The 19,711-nt window shown below is 44.6% G+C and overlaps 1 protein-coding gene across 1 annotated transcript in view; it reads right to left on the reverse strand.

The window, feature by feature from the left end:
* The window catches only part of PHEX (phosphate regulating endopeptidase X-linked), a 353,675-nt gene that overhangs the window by 116,705 nt on the left and 217,259 nt on the right, over positions 1-19,711 (reverse strand). The window contains exon 12 of the mRNA XM_077294604.1: positions 4,488-4,589. Coding sequence (XP_077150719.1) covers positions 4,488-4,589 — 102 coding nt within the window. The remainder of the gene's footprint in view (positions 1-4,487; positions 4,590-19,711) is intronic.

The raw sequence follows: 19,711 nt of genomic DNA on the forward strand, positions 1-19,711 counted from the left end.
CAGACCAAAAGTTTGGACACACCTTCTCATTTAAAGATTTTTTTGTATTTTCATGACTATGAAAATTGTACATTCACACTGAAGGCATCAAAACTATGAATTAACACAGGTGGAATTATATACTTAACAAAAAAGTGTGAAACAACTGAAATTATATCTTATATTCTGGGTTCTTCAAAGTAGCCACCTTTTGCTTTGATGACTGCTTTGCACACTCTTGGCATTCTCTTGATGAGCTTCAAGAGGTAGTCACCGGGAATGGTCTTCCAACAATCTTGAAGGAGTTCCCAGAGATGCTTAGCACTTGTTGGCCCTTTTGCCTTCACTCTGCGGTCCAGCTCACCCCAAACCATCTTGATTGGGTTCAGGTCTGGTGACTGTGGAGGCCAGGTCATCTGGCGTAGCACTCCATCACTCTCCTTCTTGGTCTCCTTCTTTCCACTGGTCTAATGTCGATTCCTTGTGTTCTTTAGCCCAAACAAGTCTCTTCTGCTTGTTGCCTGTCCTTGGCAGTGATCTCCTAGCAGCTATTTTACCATGAAGGCCTGCTGCACAAAGTCTCCTCTTAACAGTTGTTGTAGAGATGTGTCTGCTGCTAGAACTCTGTGTGGCATTGACCTGGTTTCTAATCTGAGCTGCTGTTAACCTGCGATTTCTGAGGCTGGTGACTCGGATAAACTTATCATCAGAAGCAGAGGTGACTCTTGGTCTTCCTTTCCTGGGGCGGTCCTCATGTGAGCCAGTTTCTTTGTAGCGCCTGATGGTTTTTGCCACTGCACTTGGGGACACTTTCAAAGTTTGCCCAATTTTTCGGACTGACTGACCTTCATTTCTTAAAGTAATGATGGCCACTCGTTTTTCTTTACTTAGCTGCTTTTTTCTTGCCATAATACAAATTTTAACAGTCTATTCAGTAGGACTATCAGCTGTGTATCCACCAGACTTCTGCACAGCACAACTGATGGTCCCAACCCCATTTATAAGGCAAGAAATCCTACTTATTAACCCTGACAGGGCACACCTGTGAATTGAAAACCATTCCCGGTGACTACCTCTAGAAGCTCATCAAGAGAATGCCAAGAGTGTGCAAAGCAGTCATCAAAGCAAAAGGGGGCTACTTTGAAGAACCAAGAATATAAGACATAATTTCAGTTGTTTCACACTTTTTTGTTAAGTATATAATTCAGCTAACATAGAAAAACTCAAAAAAACACAACATGAAGAGCAGACTCACCAAAACCTTGTCAAATGACAAGGTTATCATCTTTTTGCAGGGTGCCCCTTTATGTTGTTCCTTGCGTGTTGCATGTATATATATAGTGCTGGACGGCCCGCCTGCTAATACTATGGGCGTGATCAATAGGTTGTCCAGACACTGTGCATCACATTTATCTGTGTGAATAGTGTCTTATGCAAGCTTACTTGTGTGCATTTTTGCTACTAGGCAGCCAACCCCTCTAATGTTTGGGCGAGTGGGTGGTTGCTCTCATCAGTAGCTTGCACCTCTGCTGCTTTAGCATTTATTATCAGGGGCCTGCTGCACCCTGTGAGTGCATTTGTCATTTGACAAGGTTTTGGTGAGTCTGCTCTTCATGTTGTAAGTATATAATTACACATGTGTTAATTCACAGTTTTGATGCCTTCAGTGTGAATGTACAATTTTCATAGTCATGAAAATACAGAAAAATCTTTAAATGAGAAGGTGTCCAAACTTTTGGTCTGTACTGTATCTGTAGATATGACATAATTACATTATTACCCTTCTGCAAACTCATGCATCATTAATAACATTGATGTGGATTTTAGGTAAGCTATGTTTAGACTACACGATCTGCAGCCATTAAATGACCGTCGATCGGCCATATGTTTGCCGATAGGTAGTTTTTTAATTGTCTGCTTAGACAAGCCAACATACTTCCAAACAAATATACAATCTGTAATAGATCGTTTTGTGTGCATAGACAGCCATTGCTCTAGGCAAAACATGACCTACCTACCTGACTAGACATCAACCGAGATGTCTAAGCAGCCCCTGGCATTGGAGGCATGTGGCAAAATTTTGCACCACATAGAACTTGGCACTTCAAGGCAACCACCCAAACTTCACTGCTCTGGGTAGTTTTTATTACATGCCCCATAACTGAAATCACCACAAAATATATTACCTGTGTCACCAGTACAAAGTGATTCCTCTGTTTTTTATTAGAATTATATTACAGCTCCAAAAGTCACCTCATTCTAAGACTAGAGTAAACAATAGTACTTCTGGGCCTAAGCTCATAAACCTTCTGGGCCTAAGCAATGGATTCTCTCTTCTGGCAAAAGTCATTGATATTTTTTTTTTAAATGTATAATGCATTTTTTCATGATTGTCAGAAAATGTAATTTATTCTGCCATTCACTTTAAAGTATGTTCTCATTCATGAGGTGGTGACCACATGTGACTGACACAGGTTGAGGAGCATATGATATTGTCATAGTTTAAAATAACAATATATCTTTGCAGATTATAAATCCTATCCTTAGTACAGGTCCTTCTCAAAAAATTAGCATATAGTGTTAAATTTCATTATTTACCATAATGTAATGATTACAATTAAACTTTCATATATTATAGATTCATTATCCACCAACTGAAATTTGTCAGGTCTTTTATTGTTTTAATACTGATGATTTTGGCCTACAACTCCTGATAACCCAAAAAACCTGTCTCAATAAATTAGCATATTTCACCCGTCCAATCAAATAAAAGTGTTTTTTAATAACAAACAAAAAAAACATCAAATAATAATGTTCAGTTATGCACTCAATACTTGGTCGGGAATCCTTTGGCAGAAATGACTGCTTCAATGCGGCGTGGCATGGAGGCAATCAGCCTGTGACACTGCTGAGATGTTATGGAGGCCCAGGATGCTTCAATAGCGGCCTTAAGCTCATCCAGAGTGTTGGGTCTTGCGTCTCTCAACTTTCTCTTCACAATATCCCACAGATTCTCTATGGGGTTCAGGTCAGGAGAGTTGGCAGGCCAATTGAGCACAGTAATACCATGGTCAGTAAACCATTTACCAGTGGTTTTGGCACTGTGAGCAGGTGCCAGGTCATGCTGAAAAATGAAATCTTCATCTCCATAAAGCATTTCAGCCGATGGAAGCATGAAGTGCTCCAAAATCTCCTGATAGCTAGCTGCATTGACCCTGCCCTTGATGAAACACAGTGGACCAACACCAGCAGCTGACATGGCACCCCACACCATCACTGACTGTGGGTACTTGACACTGGACTTCAGGCATTTTGGCATTTCCTTCTCCCCAGTCTTCCTCCAGACTCTGGCACCTTGATTTCCGAATGACATGCAAAATTTGCTTTCATCAGAAAAAAGTACCTGGGACCACTTAGCAACAGTCCAGTGCTGCTTCTCTGTAGCCCAGGTCAGGCGCTTCTGCCGCTGTTTATGGTTCAAAAGTGGCTTTACCTGGGGAATGCGGCACCTGTAGCCCATTTCCTGCACACGCCTGTGCACGGTGGCTCTGGATGTTTCCACACCAGACTCAGTCCACTGCTTCCTCAGGTTCCCCAAGGTCTGGAATCGGTCCTTCTCCACAATCTTCCTCAGGGTCCGGTCACCTCTTCTCGTTGTACAGCGTTTTCTGCCACATTGTTTCCTTCCAACAGACTTACCATTGAGGTGCCTTGATACAGCACTCTGGGAACAGCCTATTTGTTGAGAAATTTCTTTCTGGGTCTTACCCTCTTGCTTGAGGGTGTCAATGATGGCCTTCTTGACATCTGTCAGGTCGCTAGTCTTACCCATGATGGGGGTTTTGAGTAATGAACCAGGCAGGGAGTTTTTAAAAGCCTCAGGTATCTTTTGCATGTGTTTAGAGTTAATTAGTTGATTCAGAAGATTAGGGTAATAGGTCGTTTAGAGAACCTTTTCTTGATATGCTAATTTGTTGAGACAGGTTTTTTGGGTTATCAGGAGTTGTAGGCCAAAATCATCAGTATTAAAACAATAAAAGACCTGACAAATTTCAGTTGGTGGATAATGAATCTATAATATATGAAAGTTTAATTGTAATCATTACATTATGGTAAATAATGAAATTTAACACTATATGCTAATTTTTTGAGAAGGACCTGTATGTCCTCAAATTCTCAATATAATTAATTAATCCAGTCTGACATTTGAGCATTATGAGTTTTTTCTACAGACATAGCAGGTTGAAACCAAATATTTGGAGCTGAACCATGTTGTTAGTCTTTAATCCAGAACAAGTAGGTTAAAACAATGTTCACCATGACTGTATTTTGGGTCTTACTATGCTTTTATGAAAACCTTCCATAGAAACCAATTAATGTCCAGCTTTTTCATTAGCATCATAAGAAATGAAAGGTGTGCATGCATTGATTAATTGCTTTGGACAACAAAGATATTTTTTTCTTCTAGAAAGGGTCTTTAATCTTCCCCCTTGTGTTTAATAATTTACCTTCTCCCTGGCTTTATTTTTGGTTTCTGCATCCATCCAATCGTTTTCTTTTTCCAGCATGTCAATGAAAGCCCAGCGGATTCCTTCAATAACTTCTTCCATCTAGTCAAGAAAAGTTGAATTACACATTTTATTGCTTAACATGTACAAGGTAAATTTGGTTTCACATGCCAAACATTCATGATTAGGGTTGAGCGAAACGGTTCGATCATTTTCAAAAGTCGCCGACTTTTGGCTTAGTCGGCGTCTCATGAAACCCGATCCGACCCCTGTGCTTGTCGGCCATGCGGTACGCGACTTTCGCGCCAAAGTCGCGTTTCAATGACGCGAAAAGCGCCATTTCTCAGCCAATGAAGGTGAACGCAGAGTGTGGGCAGCGTGATGACATAGATCCTGGTCCCCACCATCTTAGAGAAGGGCATTGCAGTGATTGGCTTGCTGTCTGCGGCGTCACAGGGGCTATAAAGGGGCGTTCCCGCCGACCGCCATCTTACTGCTGCTGATCTGAGCTTAGGGACAGGTTGCTGCCGCTTCGTCAGAAGCAGGGAGAGCGTTAGGCAGGGTCCACTAACCACCAAACCGCTTGTGCTGCAGCGATTTCCACTGTCCAACACCACCTTCGGTGTGCAGGGACTGTGGAAGCTATTTTTTTTTTTTTTTCCCCTCAGCGCTGTAGCTCATTGGGCTGCCCTAGAAGGCTCCGTGATAGCTGTATTGCTGTGTGTACGCCACTGTGGAAACCAACTGCTTTTTTCAAAGCACATATCCTCTTGTTCCTTCCTTTCTGCACAGCTATCTTTTTTGTTTGTCCACACTTTTTATTTAATTTGTGCATCAGTCCACTCCTATTGCTGCCTGCCATACCTGGCTTACATTACTGCAGGGAGATAGTAATTGTAGGACAGTTTTTTTTTTTTTTTTGTTTTTTTTTGTGGGAGATTAAGATTGGCATTTCTGCTACAGTGCCATCCCTGTGTGTGCCATCTCTCACTGAGTGGGCCATAGAAAGCCTATTTATTTTTTCCGTGATTTGTGTTCTAAATTCTACCTCAACACAAAAACACTACATCAATCAGTGGGAGAAAAATATTGGCCTCAGTCAGGGCTTGTGTGCCACTGCTGTGTGTGCTATCTCTCATTCAGTGGGCTATAGCAAGCCTATTTTTTTTTTTTTTTTTTTTTAATATTATTTGGTTTCTAAAGTCTCCCTGAAAAAAAAAAAAAAACCTAAAACAACAGTGGGAGAGTAATATTGCCCTTTCAGCTTGTGTGCCAGTCTTGACTCCTGGGTGTGCCACCTCTCTCCCTCTCATTCAGTGGGCCATAGAAAGCCTATTTATTTATTTTTTTAAATATTATTGGGTTTCTAAAGTCTCCCTGAAAAAACAAAAAATACATAAAAAAACAGTGGGAGAGTAATATTGCCCTTTCAGCTTGTGTGCCAGTCTTGACTCCTGGGTGTGCCACCTCTCTCCCTTTCATTCAGTGGGCCATAGAAAGCCTATTTATTTTTTCCGTGATTTGTGTTCTAAATTCTACCTCAACACAAAAACACTACATCAATCAGTGGGAGAAAAATATTGGCCTCAGTCAGGGCTTGTGTGCCACTGCTGTGTGTGCTATCTCTCATTCAGTGGGCTATAGCAAGCCTATTTTTTTTTTTTTTTTTTTAATATTATTTGGTTTCTAAAGTCTCCCTGAAAAAAAAAAAAAAACCTAAAAAAACAGTGGGAGAGTAATATTGCCCTTTCAGCTTGTGTGCCAGTCTTGACTCCTGGGTGTGCCACCTCTCTCCCTCTCATTCAGTGGGCCATAGAAAGCCTATTTATTTTTTTTTTAAAATATTATTGGGTTTCTAAAGTCTCCCTGAAAAAACAAAAAATACATAAAAAAACAGTGGGAGAGTAATATTGCCCTTTCAGCTTGTGTGCCAGTCTTGACTCCTGGGTGTGCCACCTCTCTCCCTTTCATTCAGTGGGCCATAGAAAGCCTATTTATTTTTTCCGTGATTTGTGTTCTAAATTCTACCTCAACACAAAAACACTACATCAATCAGTGGGAGAAAAATATTGGCCTCAGTCAGGGCTTGTGTGCCACTGCTGTGTGTGCTATCTCTCATTCAGTGGGCTATAGCAAGCCTATTTTTTTTTTTTTTTTTTAATATTATTTGGTTTCTAAAGTCTCCCTGAAAAAAAAAAAAAAAACCTAAAAAAACAGTGGGAGAGTAATATTGCCCTTTCAGCTTGTGTGCCAGTCTTGACTCCTGGGTGTGCCACCTCTCTCCCTCTCATTCAGTGGGCCATAGAAAGCCTATTTATTTTTTTTTTAAATATTATTGGGTTTCTAAAGTCTCCCTGAAAAAACAAAAAATACATAAAAAAACAGTGGGAGAGTAATATTGCCCTTTCAGCTTGTGTGCCAGTCTTGACTCCTGGGTGTGCCACCTCTCTCCCTTTCATTCAGTGGGCCATAGAAAGCCTATTTATTTTTTCCGTGATTTGTGTTCTAAATTCTACCTCAACACAAAAACACTACATCAATCAGTGGGAGAAAAATATTGGCCTCAGTCAGGGCTTGTGTGCCACTGCTGTGTGTGCTATCTCTCATTCAGTGGGCTATAGCAAGCCTATTTTTTTTTTTTTTTTTTTTTTTTAATATTATTTGGTTTCTAAAGTCTCCCTGAAAAAAAAAAAAAAACCTAAAAAAACAGTGGGAGAGTAATATTGCCCTTTCAGCTTGTGTGCCAGTCTTGACTCCTGGGTGTGCCACCTCTCTCTCTCTAATTGTGGGCCATAGAAAGCCTTTTTTTTTTTTTTTTTTTTTTTTTTTTAAATATTATTTGGTTTCTAAAGTCTCCCTGAAAAAACAAAAAATACATAAAAAAACAGTGGGAGAGTAATATTGCCCTTTCAGCTTGTGTGCCAGTCTTGACTCCTGGGTGTGCCACCTCTCTCCCTTTCATTCAGTGGGCCATAGAAAGCCTATTTATTTTTTCCGTGATTTGTGTTCTAAATTCTACCTCAACACAAAAACACTACATCAATCAGTGGGAGAAAAATATTGGCCTCAGTCAGGGCTTGTGTGCCACTGCTGTGTGTGCTATCTCTCATTCAGTGGGCTATAGCAAGCCTATTTTTTTTTTTTTTTTTTAATATTATTTGGTTTCTAAAGTCTCCCTGAAAAAAAAACAAAAACCTAAAAAAACAGTGGGAGAGTAATATTGCCCTTTCAGCTTGTGTGCCAGTCTTGACTCCTGGGTGTGCCACCTCTCTCCCTCTCATTCAGTGGGCCATAGAAAGCCTATTTTTTTTTTTTTAAATATTATTGGGTTTCTAAAGTCTCCCTGAAAAAACAAAAAATACATAAAAAAACAGTGGGAGAGTAATATTGCCCTTTCAGCTTGTGTGCCAGTCTTGACTCCTGGGTGTGCCACCTCTCTCCCTTTCATTCAGTGGGCCATAGAAAGCCTATTTATTTTTTCCGTGATTTGTGTTCTAAATTCTACCTCAACACAAAAACACTACATCAATCAGTGGGAGAAAAATATTGGCCTCAGTCAGGGCTTGTGTGCCACTGCTGTGTGTGCTATCTCTCATTCAGTGGGCTATAGCAAGCCTATTTTTTTTTTTTTTTTTTTAATATTATTTGGTTTCTAAAGTCTCCCTGAAAAAAAAAAAAAACCTAAAAAAACAGTGGGAGAGTAATATTGCCCTTTCAGCTTGTGTGCCAGTCTTGACTCCTGGGTGTGCCACCTCTCTCTCTCTAATTGTGGGCCATAGAAAGCCTTTTTTTTTTTTTTTTTTTTTTTTTTTTTAAATATTATTTGGTTTCTAAAGTCTCCCTGAAAAAAAAAAAAACATAAATTAGGTGGGAGATTAATATTGACATTAGTGCTTGAGTGACAGTCCTGCGTGTGTGTCATCTCTGTGATTTTGTGCCACAGAAAACAGAGTGTGTAACATTGTGCCTGATTTTCCTTGTGGTCTCACCAACCTGTTAAGGGATATTGAAATCATACTGAAGTTATAGCTCACCGTGTAAGTTGTTTGACAGCAACAAATAAAGTTACTTTGGTTAAGATTTTAAAACAATGAGGAAGTCTGGTGCAAGAGGTCGTCGTGGGCGTTCATTGTCAGCTGGTAATGATGGTAGTGGTAGTGGAGCATCAGGTGGTCGTGGGGATAAAAATATTCCACCTAAGTCTGGAGCTGTGGAGCCAGTTTCGTCGTCAGGCTACACAAGGCCTCGAACGCTCTCTTTTCTGGGAGTAGGAAAACCGCTTTTAAAGGCGGAGCAGCAACAGCAAGTTTTGGCTTACATTGCAGACTCAGCCTCTAGCTCTTTTGCCTCCTCTTCCGAAACTGGTAAATGTAAAAGCAGCGCGTCGCTTGTGGATGTTCACGGTCAGGGACAAGTCGCTTCCTTGTCCTCCTCAGCAAAAACTACAACAAGAGAGAAGGATGCAGCAGGCGACACAACGGGTCACTCCATGGAGCTCTTTACACATACCGTCCCTGGCTTAGAAAGTGAAACATTTAACAGGCCATGCCCATTACAAGTATATTCTGACATGGAGTGCACTGATGCACAGCCACAGCCAGAGTACTATGCTGCTCCTTTGACTCAGACCACCACATTGCCCTCTCAGGGTACAGATCCACAATCAGACCCTGATGAGACTATGTTGCCCCGCCACGAACGCTATACCACCGACCGACACAGTGACACAGACGAAGTTGCACACGAGCTCGAAGAGGAGGTAATAGATGACCCAGTTATTGACCCCGATTGGCAGCCATTGGGGGAACAGGGTGCAGGCGGCAGTAGTTCAGAAGCGGAGGTGGAGGAGGGGCCGCAGCAGGCATCAACATCGCAACAGGTTCCATCTGCCGGGCCCGTATCTGGCCCAAAACGCGTGTCAAAGCCAAAACCTGTTGGAGCACAGCGTTGCCATCCGGTTAAAGCTCAGTCTGCAATCCCTGAAAAGGGATCCGAGTCTAGGAAGAGTGCAGTCTGGCATTTTTTTAAACAACATCCAACTGATCAGCGCAAAGTCATCTGTCAAAAATGTTCAACTAGCTTAAGCAGAGGTCAGAATCTGAAAAGTCTAAATACTAGTTGCATGCATAGACACTTAACCACCATGCATTTTCAAGCCTGGACTAACTACCAAACGTCCCTCAAGGTTGTAGCACCCTCGGCCAATGAAGCTAGTCAGCAACGCAACATCCCTTCCGTCACTGTAAGGCCACCATTTTCCGCACCACCGGCAGTATCTGTGCAGGTTTCTTTGCCAGCCAAAAGCAGTCAGGGTCAGGGAATCACCAGTTTTGTAGGAGGAAATATTGCATCTAGGGCACCGGCGGAAACAATACCGTCTCCAACCGTCTCTCAGTCTGCCATGTACACCGGCACACCCGAAAGTTCCACGATCTCCAGCTCTCCAGTCCAGCTCACCCTACATGAGACTCTGGTTAGAAAAAGGAAGTACTTATCCTCGCATCCGCGTACACAGGGTTTTAACGCCCACATAGCTAGACTAATCTCGTTAGAGATGATGCCCTACCGGTTAGTTGAAAGCGAAGCTTTCAAAGCCCTGATGGAGTACGCTGAACCACGATACGAGCTACCCAGTCGACACTTTTTTTCCAGAAAAGCCATCCCAGCCCTGCACCAGCATGTTAAACAGCGCATCTTCCATGCACTCAGGCAATCTGTGAGTACAAAGGTGCACCTGACTACAGATGCATGGACCAGTAGGCATGGCCAGGGACGTTATGTGTCCATCACGGCACACTGGGTGAATGTGGTGGATGCAGGGTCCACAGGCGACATCAATTTAGGTACAGTTGTGCCTAGCCCACGGTCTAGGAAACAGTTGGCTGTAGGCGTTCGCACCCCCTCCTCCTCCTCCTCCTCGTCCTCCTGCAGAAGCTACAGCTCTTCCACAGAACGCAGTCTGCCAACCACTCCATCGGCAGATGACACTGTTGCACACCAGTTGTCCCATTATGGGCCAGCTACTGCCAAGCGTCAGCAGGCTGTATTGGCTATGAAGTGCTTGGGCGACAACAGACACACCGCGGAAGTTCTGTCCGAGTTCTTGCAACAAGAAACGCAGTCGTGGCTGGGCACAGTAGATCTTGAGGCAGGCAAGGTAGTGAGTGATAACGGAAGGAATTTCATGGCTGCCATCTCCCTTTCCCAACTGAAACACATTCCTTGCCTGGCTCACACCTTAAACCTGGTGGTGCAGTGCTTATTGAAAACTTATCCTGGGTTCTCCGACCTGCTCCTCAAAGTGCGTGCACTTTGCTCACATATCCGACGTTCGCCTGTACACGCCAGCCGTATGCAGACCTATCAGCGGTCTTTGAACCTTCCCCAGCATCGCCTAATCATAGACGTTGCAACAAGGTGGAACTCAACACTGCACATGCTTCAGAGACTGTGCGAACAGAGGCGTGCTGTTATTTATTTGTGGGAGGATACACGGGCAGGCAGTAGGATGGCAGACATGGAGTTGTCAGGTGTGCAGTGGTCTAAGATACAAGACATGTGTCAAGTCCTTCAGTGTTTTGAGGAATGCACACGGCTGGTTAGTGCAGACAACGCCGTAATAAGCATGAGCATCCCCCTAATGCGTCTGCTGATGCAAAGTTTGACGCACATAAAGGAGCAGGCGTCTGCACCAGAGGAAGAGGAAAGCCTTGATGACAGTCAGCCATTGTCTGGTCAGGGCAGTGTACAGGACGAGGTAGCGGGCGAAGAGGAGGTGGAGGACGAGGAGGATGATGGGGATGAGTATATTTTTAATGCCGAACCTTTCCCGGGGGCACAGGAATTTGGTTGCGTGTCACGGCCGGGTTCTGGTTTTTTGAGGGACACAAGTGACGTAGATTTGCCTGCAACTGCCCCTCAACCAATCACAACCGGAGATTTGACAACTGGAACTTTGGCCCACATGGCGGATTATGCCTTACGTATCCTAAAAAGGGACACACGCATTACGAAAATGATGAACGATGACGATTACTGGTTGGCCTGCCTCCTTGATCCACGCTATAAAGGCAAATTGCAAAATATTATGCCACATGAGAACTTGGAACTAATATTAGCAACCAAACAATCAACTCTTGTTGACCGTTTGCTTCAGGCATTCCCAGCACACAGCGCACGTGATCGTTCTCACACGAGCTCCAGGGGGCAGCAGACTAGGAGTGTTAGGGGTGCACACATCAGAAGTGGCGTTGGACAGAGGGGTTTTCTGACCAGGTTGTGGAGTGATTTTGCTATGACCGCAGACAGGACAGGTACTGCTGCATCAATTGAAAGTGACAGGAGACAACATTTGTCCAGTATGGTTACTAACTATTTTTCATCCCTTATCGATGTTCTCCCTCAACCGTCATTCCCATTTGATTACTGGGCCTCCAAATTAGACACCTGGCCAGAATTGGCAGAATATGCATTGCAGGAGCTTGCTTGCCCGGCAGCAAGTGTCCTATCAGAAAGAGTATTCAGTGCTGCAGGTTCAATATTAACCGAAAAAAGGACTCGTCTGGCTACCCAAAATGTTGACGATCTAACATTCATTAAAATGAACCACAACTGGATTTCGAAATCTTTTGCCCCACCTTGCCCGGCCGACACCTAGCTTTCCTATGAAAAGCTCTTGCCTGTGAATTACTTTTCTAATGTCTAATTTGCTGCAGCTGATTGTACAGCATACGACATGTTTACACCTCCCTAAATGGCAAAACTCCCCACACGGGGCCGTGGTATCGCGACTTGGCGCAAGCACCCGTGAGACTGCTGTTTGTCTGAAGAGGTGGGTGTGCTCGCTTTTGGTTGACGGCATTGCTACTGGGTCCCTCATAGTACAATGTAGTGTCTCTGGCGGTGGTGGTGCGCACCCAACGTCAGACACACCGTTGTAACATGAGGGGCCCTGGGGCGGTCCCGCCGGCCTCAAGAGAGTTCCCCCCTACCCCAGCTCAAAATGTGCTCTACCACGTGCAAAATTATGTCGCACAGCTCCACCAATCTTTAGTCTATTCGCTGACATCATTCAATGTCTGGCACTGACAATACAAATTTGTAGACATCTATGATGCAACTTAAAGTAGTCTGTGTCTGTGTCCTATATTGGCACCATTAAATAGTTACTGCCAAATTACTATGTCAGAAACTCAGTAGATGAGCCCACCCCTGTACCTAAGTATGCCACCTTTTTTTTTGTTTTGGTTGTTTTGCGAGACATTAACATCTATTTATATTTTGGGAGTACTGGGACAGACACTCCTTGCACTACTCCTCCACTCACCACCAAGCTGCCTGTGTATCCATGTAACCGCTGTAAAGCTGCCATGAGCCTATTGTTTGTTATTTTAGGCCTTTGATAGCCTGTCTGCGGCCCCTACTTGCAATACTCCTCCACTGACCACAATGCTGCCTGGAGTGCCTGCCTGTGTATCCATGTAACCGATGTAAAACTGCCATGACTGCCTACTGTTTGTTATTTTAGGCCTTTGATAGCCTGTCTGCGGTCCCTACTTTAAATACTCCTCCACTCACCACCAAGCTGCCTGTGTATCCATGTAACCGCTGTAAAGCTGCCATGAGCCTATTGTTTGTTATTTTAGGCCTTTGATAGCCTGTCTGCGGTCCCTACTTTAAATACTCCTCCACTGACCAGACCACTGCTGCCCGTGTACCCCTGGAACCAATTATAATAGTGATGGGTAAAATGCGATTTTTGGGTGAGCCGACTCTTTTGGATCGGCTCACCAAAAAGAACCGGTTCTTTTGGCTCCCAAAATGGCTCTTTCATTTTTTACCTTTGCATTTTAATTTACAGCCAAATTCTGGAATGTTTTAATCCATCATTTTAGCAAAAATCTTCACACATGGCCATTTATGACATAAAAGAGTATAATTTCCAGAATAACCAGATTTTATATTATTTGCTGTAAAAAGTAACAAACACAAAATCAACCTGCAAATCAGCAACAGAATACGACTTTGCACGTAGCCTTACAGTGACACATTTTAGGCCATGTTCACACTGGGCGGAATTGATGGTCTCAAGATGTGATAGCAACTTTAAGAATTGACACATACACTAATTCCAACAGTCTGTCACATAGAGTACAGTTTGTTTTTGTGAACTTTAATGTGAATGGGCAGGCAGGCTTGAGGGCAATGGGGGAGGCTAGGCTGTGAGTACTGCATGCATGCAGCAGGTGGCCGCAACGGGCAGGAGGATGCATTGTCAGTCTCCGCTTTGGGGTTGTGGCTAAATAGGATCAGTGACTGTCTGTGGAACTGGCAAGGAGCCGTTTAAAATTTATATGGCTCCTTGCCAGGAGCCGACTCACATGGTTCACTATAAAGAGCCGACTCTTTGAGCCGGCTCATTCAGGAGCTACCCATCACTAAATTATAAAGTGCCTACAGCCAGCCCATTTTCTTATGTTAGGCCTTTGAAGCCTGTCTGCGGTCCCTACTTTAAATACTCCTCCACTCACCACCACCAAGCTGCCTGCCCGTGTATCCATGTAACCGCTGTAAAACTGCCATAAGCCTATTGTTTGTTATTTTAGGCCTTTGATAGCCTGTCTGCGGTCCCTACTTTAAATACTCCTCCACTCACCACCACCAAGCTGCCTGCCCGTGTATCCATGTAACCGCTGTAAAACTGCCATAAGCCTATTGTTTGTTATTTTAGGCCTTTGATAGCCTGTCTGCGGTCCCTACTTTAAATACTCCTCCACTGACCAGACCACTGCTGCCCGTGTACCCCTGGAACCAATTATAAAGTGCCTACAGCCAGCCCATTTTCTTATGTTAGGCCTTTGAAGCCTGTCTGCGGTCCCTACTTTAAATACTCCTCCACTCACCACCACCAAGCTGCCTGCCCGTGTATCCATGTAACCGCTGTAAAACTGCCATAAGCCTATTTTTTGTTATTTTAGGCCTTTGATAGCCTGTCTGCGGTCCCTACTTTAAATACTCCTCCACTCACCACCACCAAGCTGCCTGCCCGTGTATCCATGTAACCGCTGTAAAACTGCCATAAGCCTATTGTTTGTTATTTTAGGCCTTTGATAGCCTGTCTGCGGTCCCTACTTTAAATACTCCTCCACTGACCAGACCACTGCTGCCCGTGTACCCCTGGAACCAATTATAAAGTGCCTACAGCCAGCCCATTTTCTTATGTTAGGCCTTTGAAGCCTGTCTGCGGTCCCTACTTTAAATACTCCTCCACTGACCACCAAGCTGCCTGCCCGTGTATCCATGTAACCGCTGTAAAGCTGCCATGAGCCTATTGTTTGTTATTTTAGGCCTTTGATAGCCTGTCTGCGGTCCCTACTTTAAATACTCCTCCACTCACCACCAAGCTGCCTGTGTATCCATGTAACCGCTGTAAAGCTGCCATGAGCCTATTGTTTGTTATTTTAGGCCTTTGATAGCCTGTCTGCGGTCCCTACTTTAAATACTCCTCCACTGACCAGACCACTGCTGCCCGTGTACCCCTGGAACCAATTATAAAGTGCCTACAGCCAGCCCATTTTCTTATGTTAGGCCTTTGAAGCCTGTCTGCGGTCCCTACTTTAAATACTCCTCCACTCACCACCACCAAGCTGCCTGCCCGTGTATCCATGTAACCGCTGTAAAACTGCCATAAGCCTATTGTTTGTTATTTTAGGCCTTTGATAGCCTGTCTGCGGTCCCTACTTTAAATACTCCTCCACTCACCACCACCAAGCTGCCTGCCCGTGTATCCATGTAACCGCTGTAAAACTGCCATAAGCCTATTGTTTGTTATTTTAGGCCTTTGATAGCCTGTCTGCGGTCCCTACTTTAAATACTCCTCCACTGACCAGACCACTGCTGCCCGTGTACCCCTGGAACCAATTATAAAGTGCCTACAGCCAGCCCATTTTCTTATGTTAGGCCTTTGAAGCCTGTCTGCGGTCCCTACTTTAAATACTCCTCCACTGACCACCAAGCTGCCTGCCCGTGTATCCATGTAACCGCTGTAAAACTGCCATGAGCCTATTGTTTGTTATTTTAGGCCTTTGATAGCCTGTCTGCGGTCCCTACTTTAAATACTCCTCCACTGACCAGACCACTGCTGCCCGTGTACCCCTGGAACCAATTATAAAGTGCCTACAGCCAGCCCATTTTCTTATGTTAGGCCTTTGAAGCCTGTCTGCGGTCCCTACTTTAAATACTCCTCCACTGACCACCAAGCTGCCTGCCCGTGTATCCATGTAACCGCTGTAAAACTGCCATGAGCCTATTGTTTGTTATTTTAGGCCTTTGATAGCCTGTCTGCGGTCCCTACTTTAAATACTCCTCCACTCACCACCACCAAGCTGCCTGCCCGTGTATCCATGTAACCGCTGTGAAACTGCCATGAGCCTATTGTTTGTTATGTTAGGCCTTTGATAGCCTGTCTGCGGTCCCTACTTTAAATACTCCTCCACTGACCACCAAGCTGCCTGCCCGTGTATCCATGTAACCGCTGTAAAACTGCCATAAGCCTATTGTTTGTTATTTTAGGCCTTTGATAGCCTGTCTGCGGTCCCTACTTTAAATACTCCTCCACTCACCACCACCAAGTTGCCTGCCCGTGTATCCATGTAACCGCTGTAAAACTGCCATGAGCCTATTGTTTGTTATTTTAGGCCTTTGATAGCCTGTCTGCGGCCCCTACTTGCAATACTCCTCCACTGACCACAATGCTGCCTGGAGTGCCTGCCTGTGTATCCATGTAACTGATGTAAAACTGCCATGACTGCCTACTGTTTGTTATTTTAGGCCTTTGATAGCCTGTCTGCAGCCCCTACTTGCAATACTCCTCCACTGACCACACCAATGCTGCCCGTGTACCCCTGGAACCTATTTAAAAGTTCATAGAGCCTAGTTATATATTTTATTTACTATTAATAAGGCCATGATGGACTACGCTGTACCACGCTACAAGCTAACCAGTCGACACTTCTTTTGCGAGAAAAGCCATCCCAACCCTCCACCAGCATGTAGAAGACCGCATTGTCCATGCACTCTGGCAATCTGTGAGTACAAAGGTGCACCTGACAACAGACGCATGGACCTGTAGGCATGGCCACGGAAGATTACGTGTCCATTACGGCGCAATGGGTTAATGTGGTGGATGCATGGTCCACAGGGGACAGCCTACTAAGTCTGTCTGCAGTCCCTAATTCAAATTGTCCTCCACTGTCTAAATCGGAACTTCCACCTTCTGGCTTTCGGCCTATAGTATCAGAAATTAAACTGCATTTGGCCTTCAACTTTGGTTAGGGCCTACTAACGGCTTCTGCCCCTCCCTGGTGTTGCCCTCAACTAAATAAAGCTGAGCTTCAACCTTCTGCTCCAAATTACCATTTTGAAAAATGCAATAGGCTTTTCCGGCCTACTAAAGGTGTCTGTCTGTGTGCCCCTCCCTGGTGTTGTCCTCAACTAAATAAAGCTGAGCTTCAACCTTCCGGCTCTCATTATGTGGTTTTAAAAAAAAAAATGGCGGTTAGGGCCTACTAACGGCTTCTGCCCCTCCCTGGTGTTGTCCTCAACTAAATAAAGCTGAGCTTCAACCTTCCGGCTCTCATTAAGTGGTTTTAAAAAAAAAAATGGTGGTTAGGGCCTACTAACGGCTTCTGCCCCTCCCTGGTGTTGTCCTCAACTAAATAAAGCTGAGCTTCAACCTTCCGGCTCTCATTAAGTGGTTTTAAAAAAAAAAATGGTGGTTAGGGCCTACTAACGGCTTCTGCCCCTCCCTGGTGTTGTCCTCAACTAAATAAAGCTGAGCTTCAACCTTCCGGCTCTCATTAAGTGGTTTTAAAAAAAAAAATGGTGGTTAGGGCCTACTAACGGCTTCTGCCCCTCCCTGGTGTTGCCCTCAACTAAATAAAGCTGAGCTTCAACCTTCTGCTCCAAATTACCATTTTGAAAAATGCAATAGGCTTTTCAGGCCTACTAAAGGTGTCTGTCTGTGTGCCCCTGCCTGGTGTTGTCCTCAACTAAATAAAGCTGAGCTTCAACCTTCCGGCTCTCATTAAGTGGTTTTAAAAAAAAAAAATGGTGGTTAGGGCCTACTAACGGCTTCTGCCCCTCCCTGGTGTTGTCCTCAACTAAATAAAGCTGAGCTTCAACCTTCTGCTCCAAATTACCATTTTGAAAAATGCAATAGGCTTTTCCGGCCTACTAAAGGTGTCTGTCTGTGTGCCCCTGCCTGGTGTTGTCCTCAACTAAATAAAGCTGAGCTTCAACCTTCCGGCTCTCATTAAGTGGTTTTAAAAAAAAAAAATGGTGGTTAGGGCCTACTAACGGCTTCTGCCCCTCCCTGGTGTTGCCCTCAACTAAATAAAGCTGAGCTTCAACCTTCTGCTCCAAATTACCATTTTGAAAAATGCAATAGGCTTTTCCGGCCTACTAAAGGTGTCTGTCTGTGTGCCCCTCCCTGGTGTTGTCCTCAACTAAATAAAGCTGAGCTTCAACCTTCCGGCTCTCATTATGTGGTTTTAAAAAAAAAAATGGTGGTTAGGGCCTACTAACGGCTTCTGCCCCTCCCTGGTGTTGTCCTCAACTAAATAAAGCTGAGCTTCAACCTTCCGGCTCTCATTAAGTGGTTTTAAAAAAAAAAAATGGTGGTTAGGGCCTACTAACGGCTTCTGCCCCTCCCTGGTGTTGTCCTCAACTAAATAAAGCTGAGCTTCAACCTTCCGGCTCTCATTAAGTGGTTTTAAAAAAAATGGTGGTTAGGGCCTACTAACGGCTTCTGCCCCTCCCTGGTGTTGCCCTCAACTAAATAAAGCTGAGCTTCAACCTTCTGCTCCAAATTACCATTTTGAAAAATGCAATAGGCTTTTCAGGCCTACTAAAGGTGTCTGTCTGTGTGCCCCTGCCTGGTGTTGTCCTCAACTAAATAAAGCTGAGCTTCAACCTTCCGGCTCTCATTAAGTGGTTTTAAAAAAAAAAATGGTGGTTAGGGCCTACTAACGGCTTCTGCCCCTCCCTGGTGTTGTCCTCAACTAAATAAAGCTGAGCTTCAACCTTCCGGCTCTCATTAAGTGGTTTTAAAAAAAAAAATGGTGGTTAGGGCCTACTAACGGCTTCTGCCCCTCCCTGGTGTTGTCCTCAACTAAATAAAGCTGAGCTTCAACCTTCCGGCTCTCATTAAGTGGTTTTAAAAAAAAAAATGGTGGTTAGGGCCTACTAACGGCTTCTGCCCCTCCCTGGTGTTGCCCTCAACTAAATAAAGCTGAGCTTCAACCTTCTGCTCCAAATTACCATTTTGAAAAATGCAATAGGCTTTTCCGGCCTACTAAAGGTGTCTGTCTGTGTGCCCCTGCCTGGTGTTGCCCTCAACTAAATAAAGCTGAGCTTCAACCTTCTGCTCCAAATTACCATTTTAAAAAATGCAATAGGCTTTTCCGGCCTACTAAAGGTGTCTGCCCCTCCCTGGTGTTGTCCTCAACTGAACAAAGCTGAGCTTCCACATTCTGGCTTTCGCCCTATACTATCAGATATTAAACTGCATTTGGCCTACTAGTGTGGTTAGGCCCTTGAAACAGTGTCTGCTGCTCTTGGGTTTGCTACTCCACTGAACAAAGCAATGCCGCCTGTTTAGTCCTGTTACCAATTTTGAACTGCATGTAGCCTACTTTATTCTTTGGCCCTATATCTGTTTCCTCCTCATCCTGCCCATTGCCCAGCCACTGCTAAATGAGTCTGCTGGTACATTGACCTAGACCACTACATTCCCCTTGTACTCTACACAGCCAGAATCTGTCCCTGCTGAAAGTAAGGTTCCCCTTCCCGCATGTTATACCACCTTACACAGGGACAAAGAGGAAGGTGCAGATGAAAGTGCAGGTTCCTTCATCAGGTGGGGGGGCATACTCGTTGGCGACGTCACTGGCACAGGGCCCCTCAGAGTACGCAAAAGTGTCGCTGCTGGTGGGAGGCGCCCCCGCCATGCAAACACACCGCCGTACTTTGAGGGGCCCTGTGCCAGTGGCAATGCGAACGAGTGGGCCCCCCCCCTGCTTGCTCAGGATCACAGCACTTGCAACTTTTAAATACTTACCTTTCCCTGCAACACCGCCGTGACGTAGTCCGCATTTCCTGGGCCCACGAAAAACTTGAGCCAGCCCTACTCCCCCCACAACTTTCCCCCAATTCCCTATGCCCAA

The sequence above is a fragment of the Ranitomeya variabilis genome, chromosome 3 (assembly GCF_051348905.1).
Source record: "Ranitomeya variabilis isolate aRanVar5 chromosome 3, aRanVar5.hap1, whole genome shotgun sequence".
Classification (NCBI taxonomy): domain Eukaryota; kingdom Metazoa; phylum Chordata; class Amphibia; order Anura; family Dendrobatidae; genus Ranitomeya; species Ranitomeya variabilis.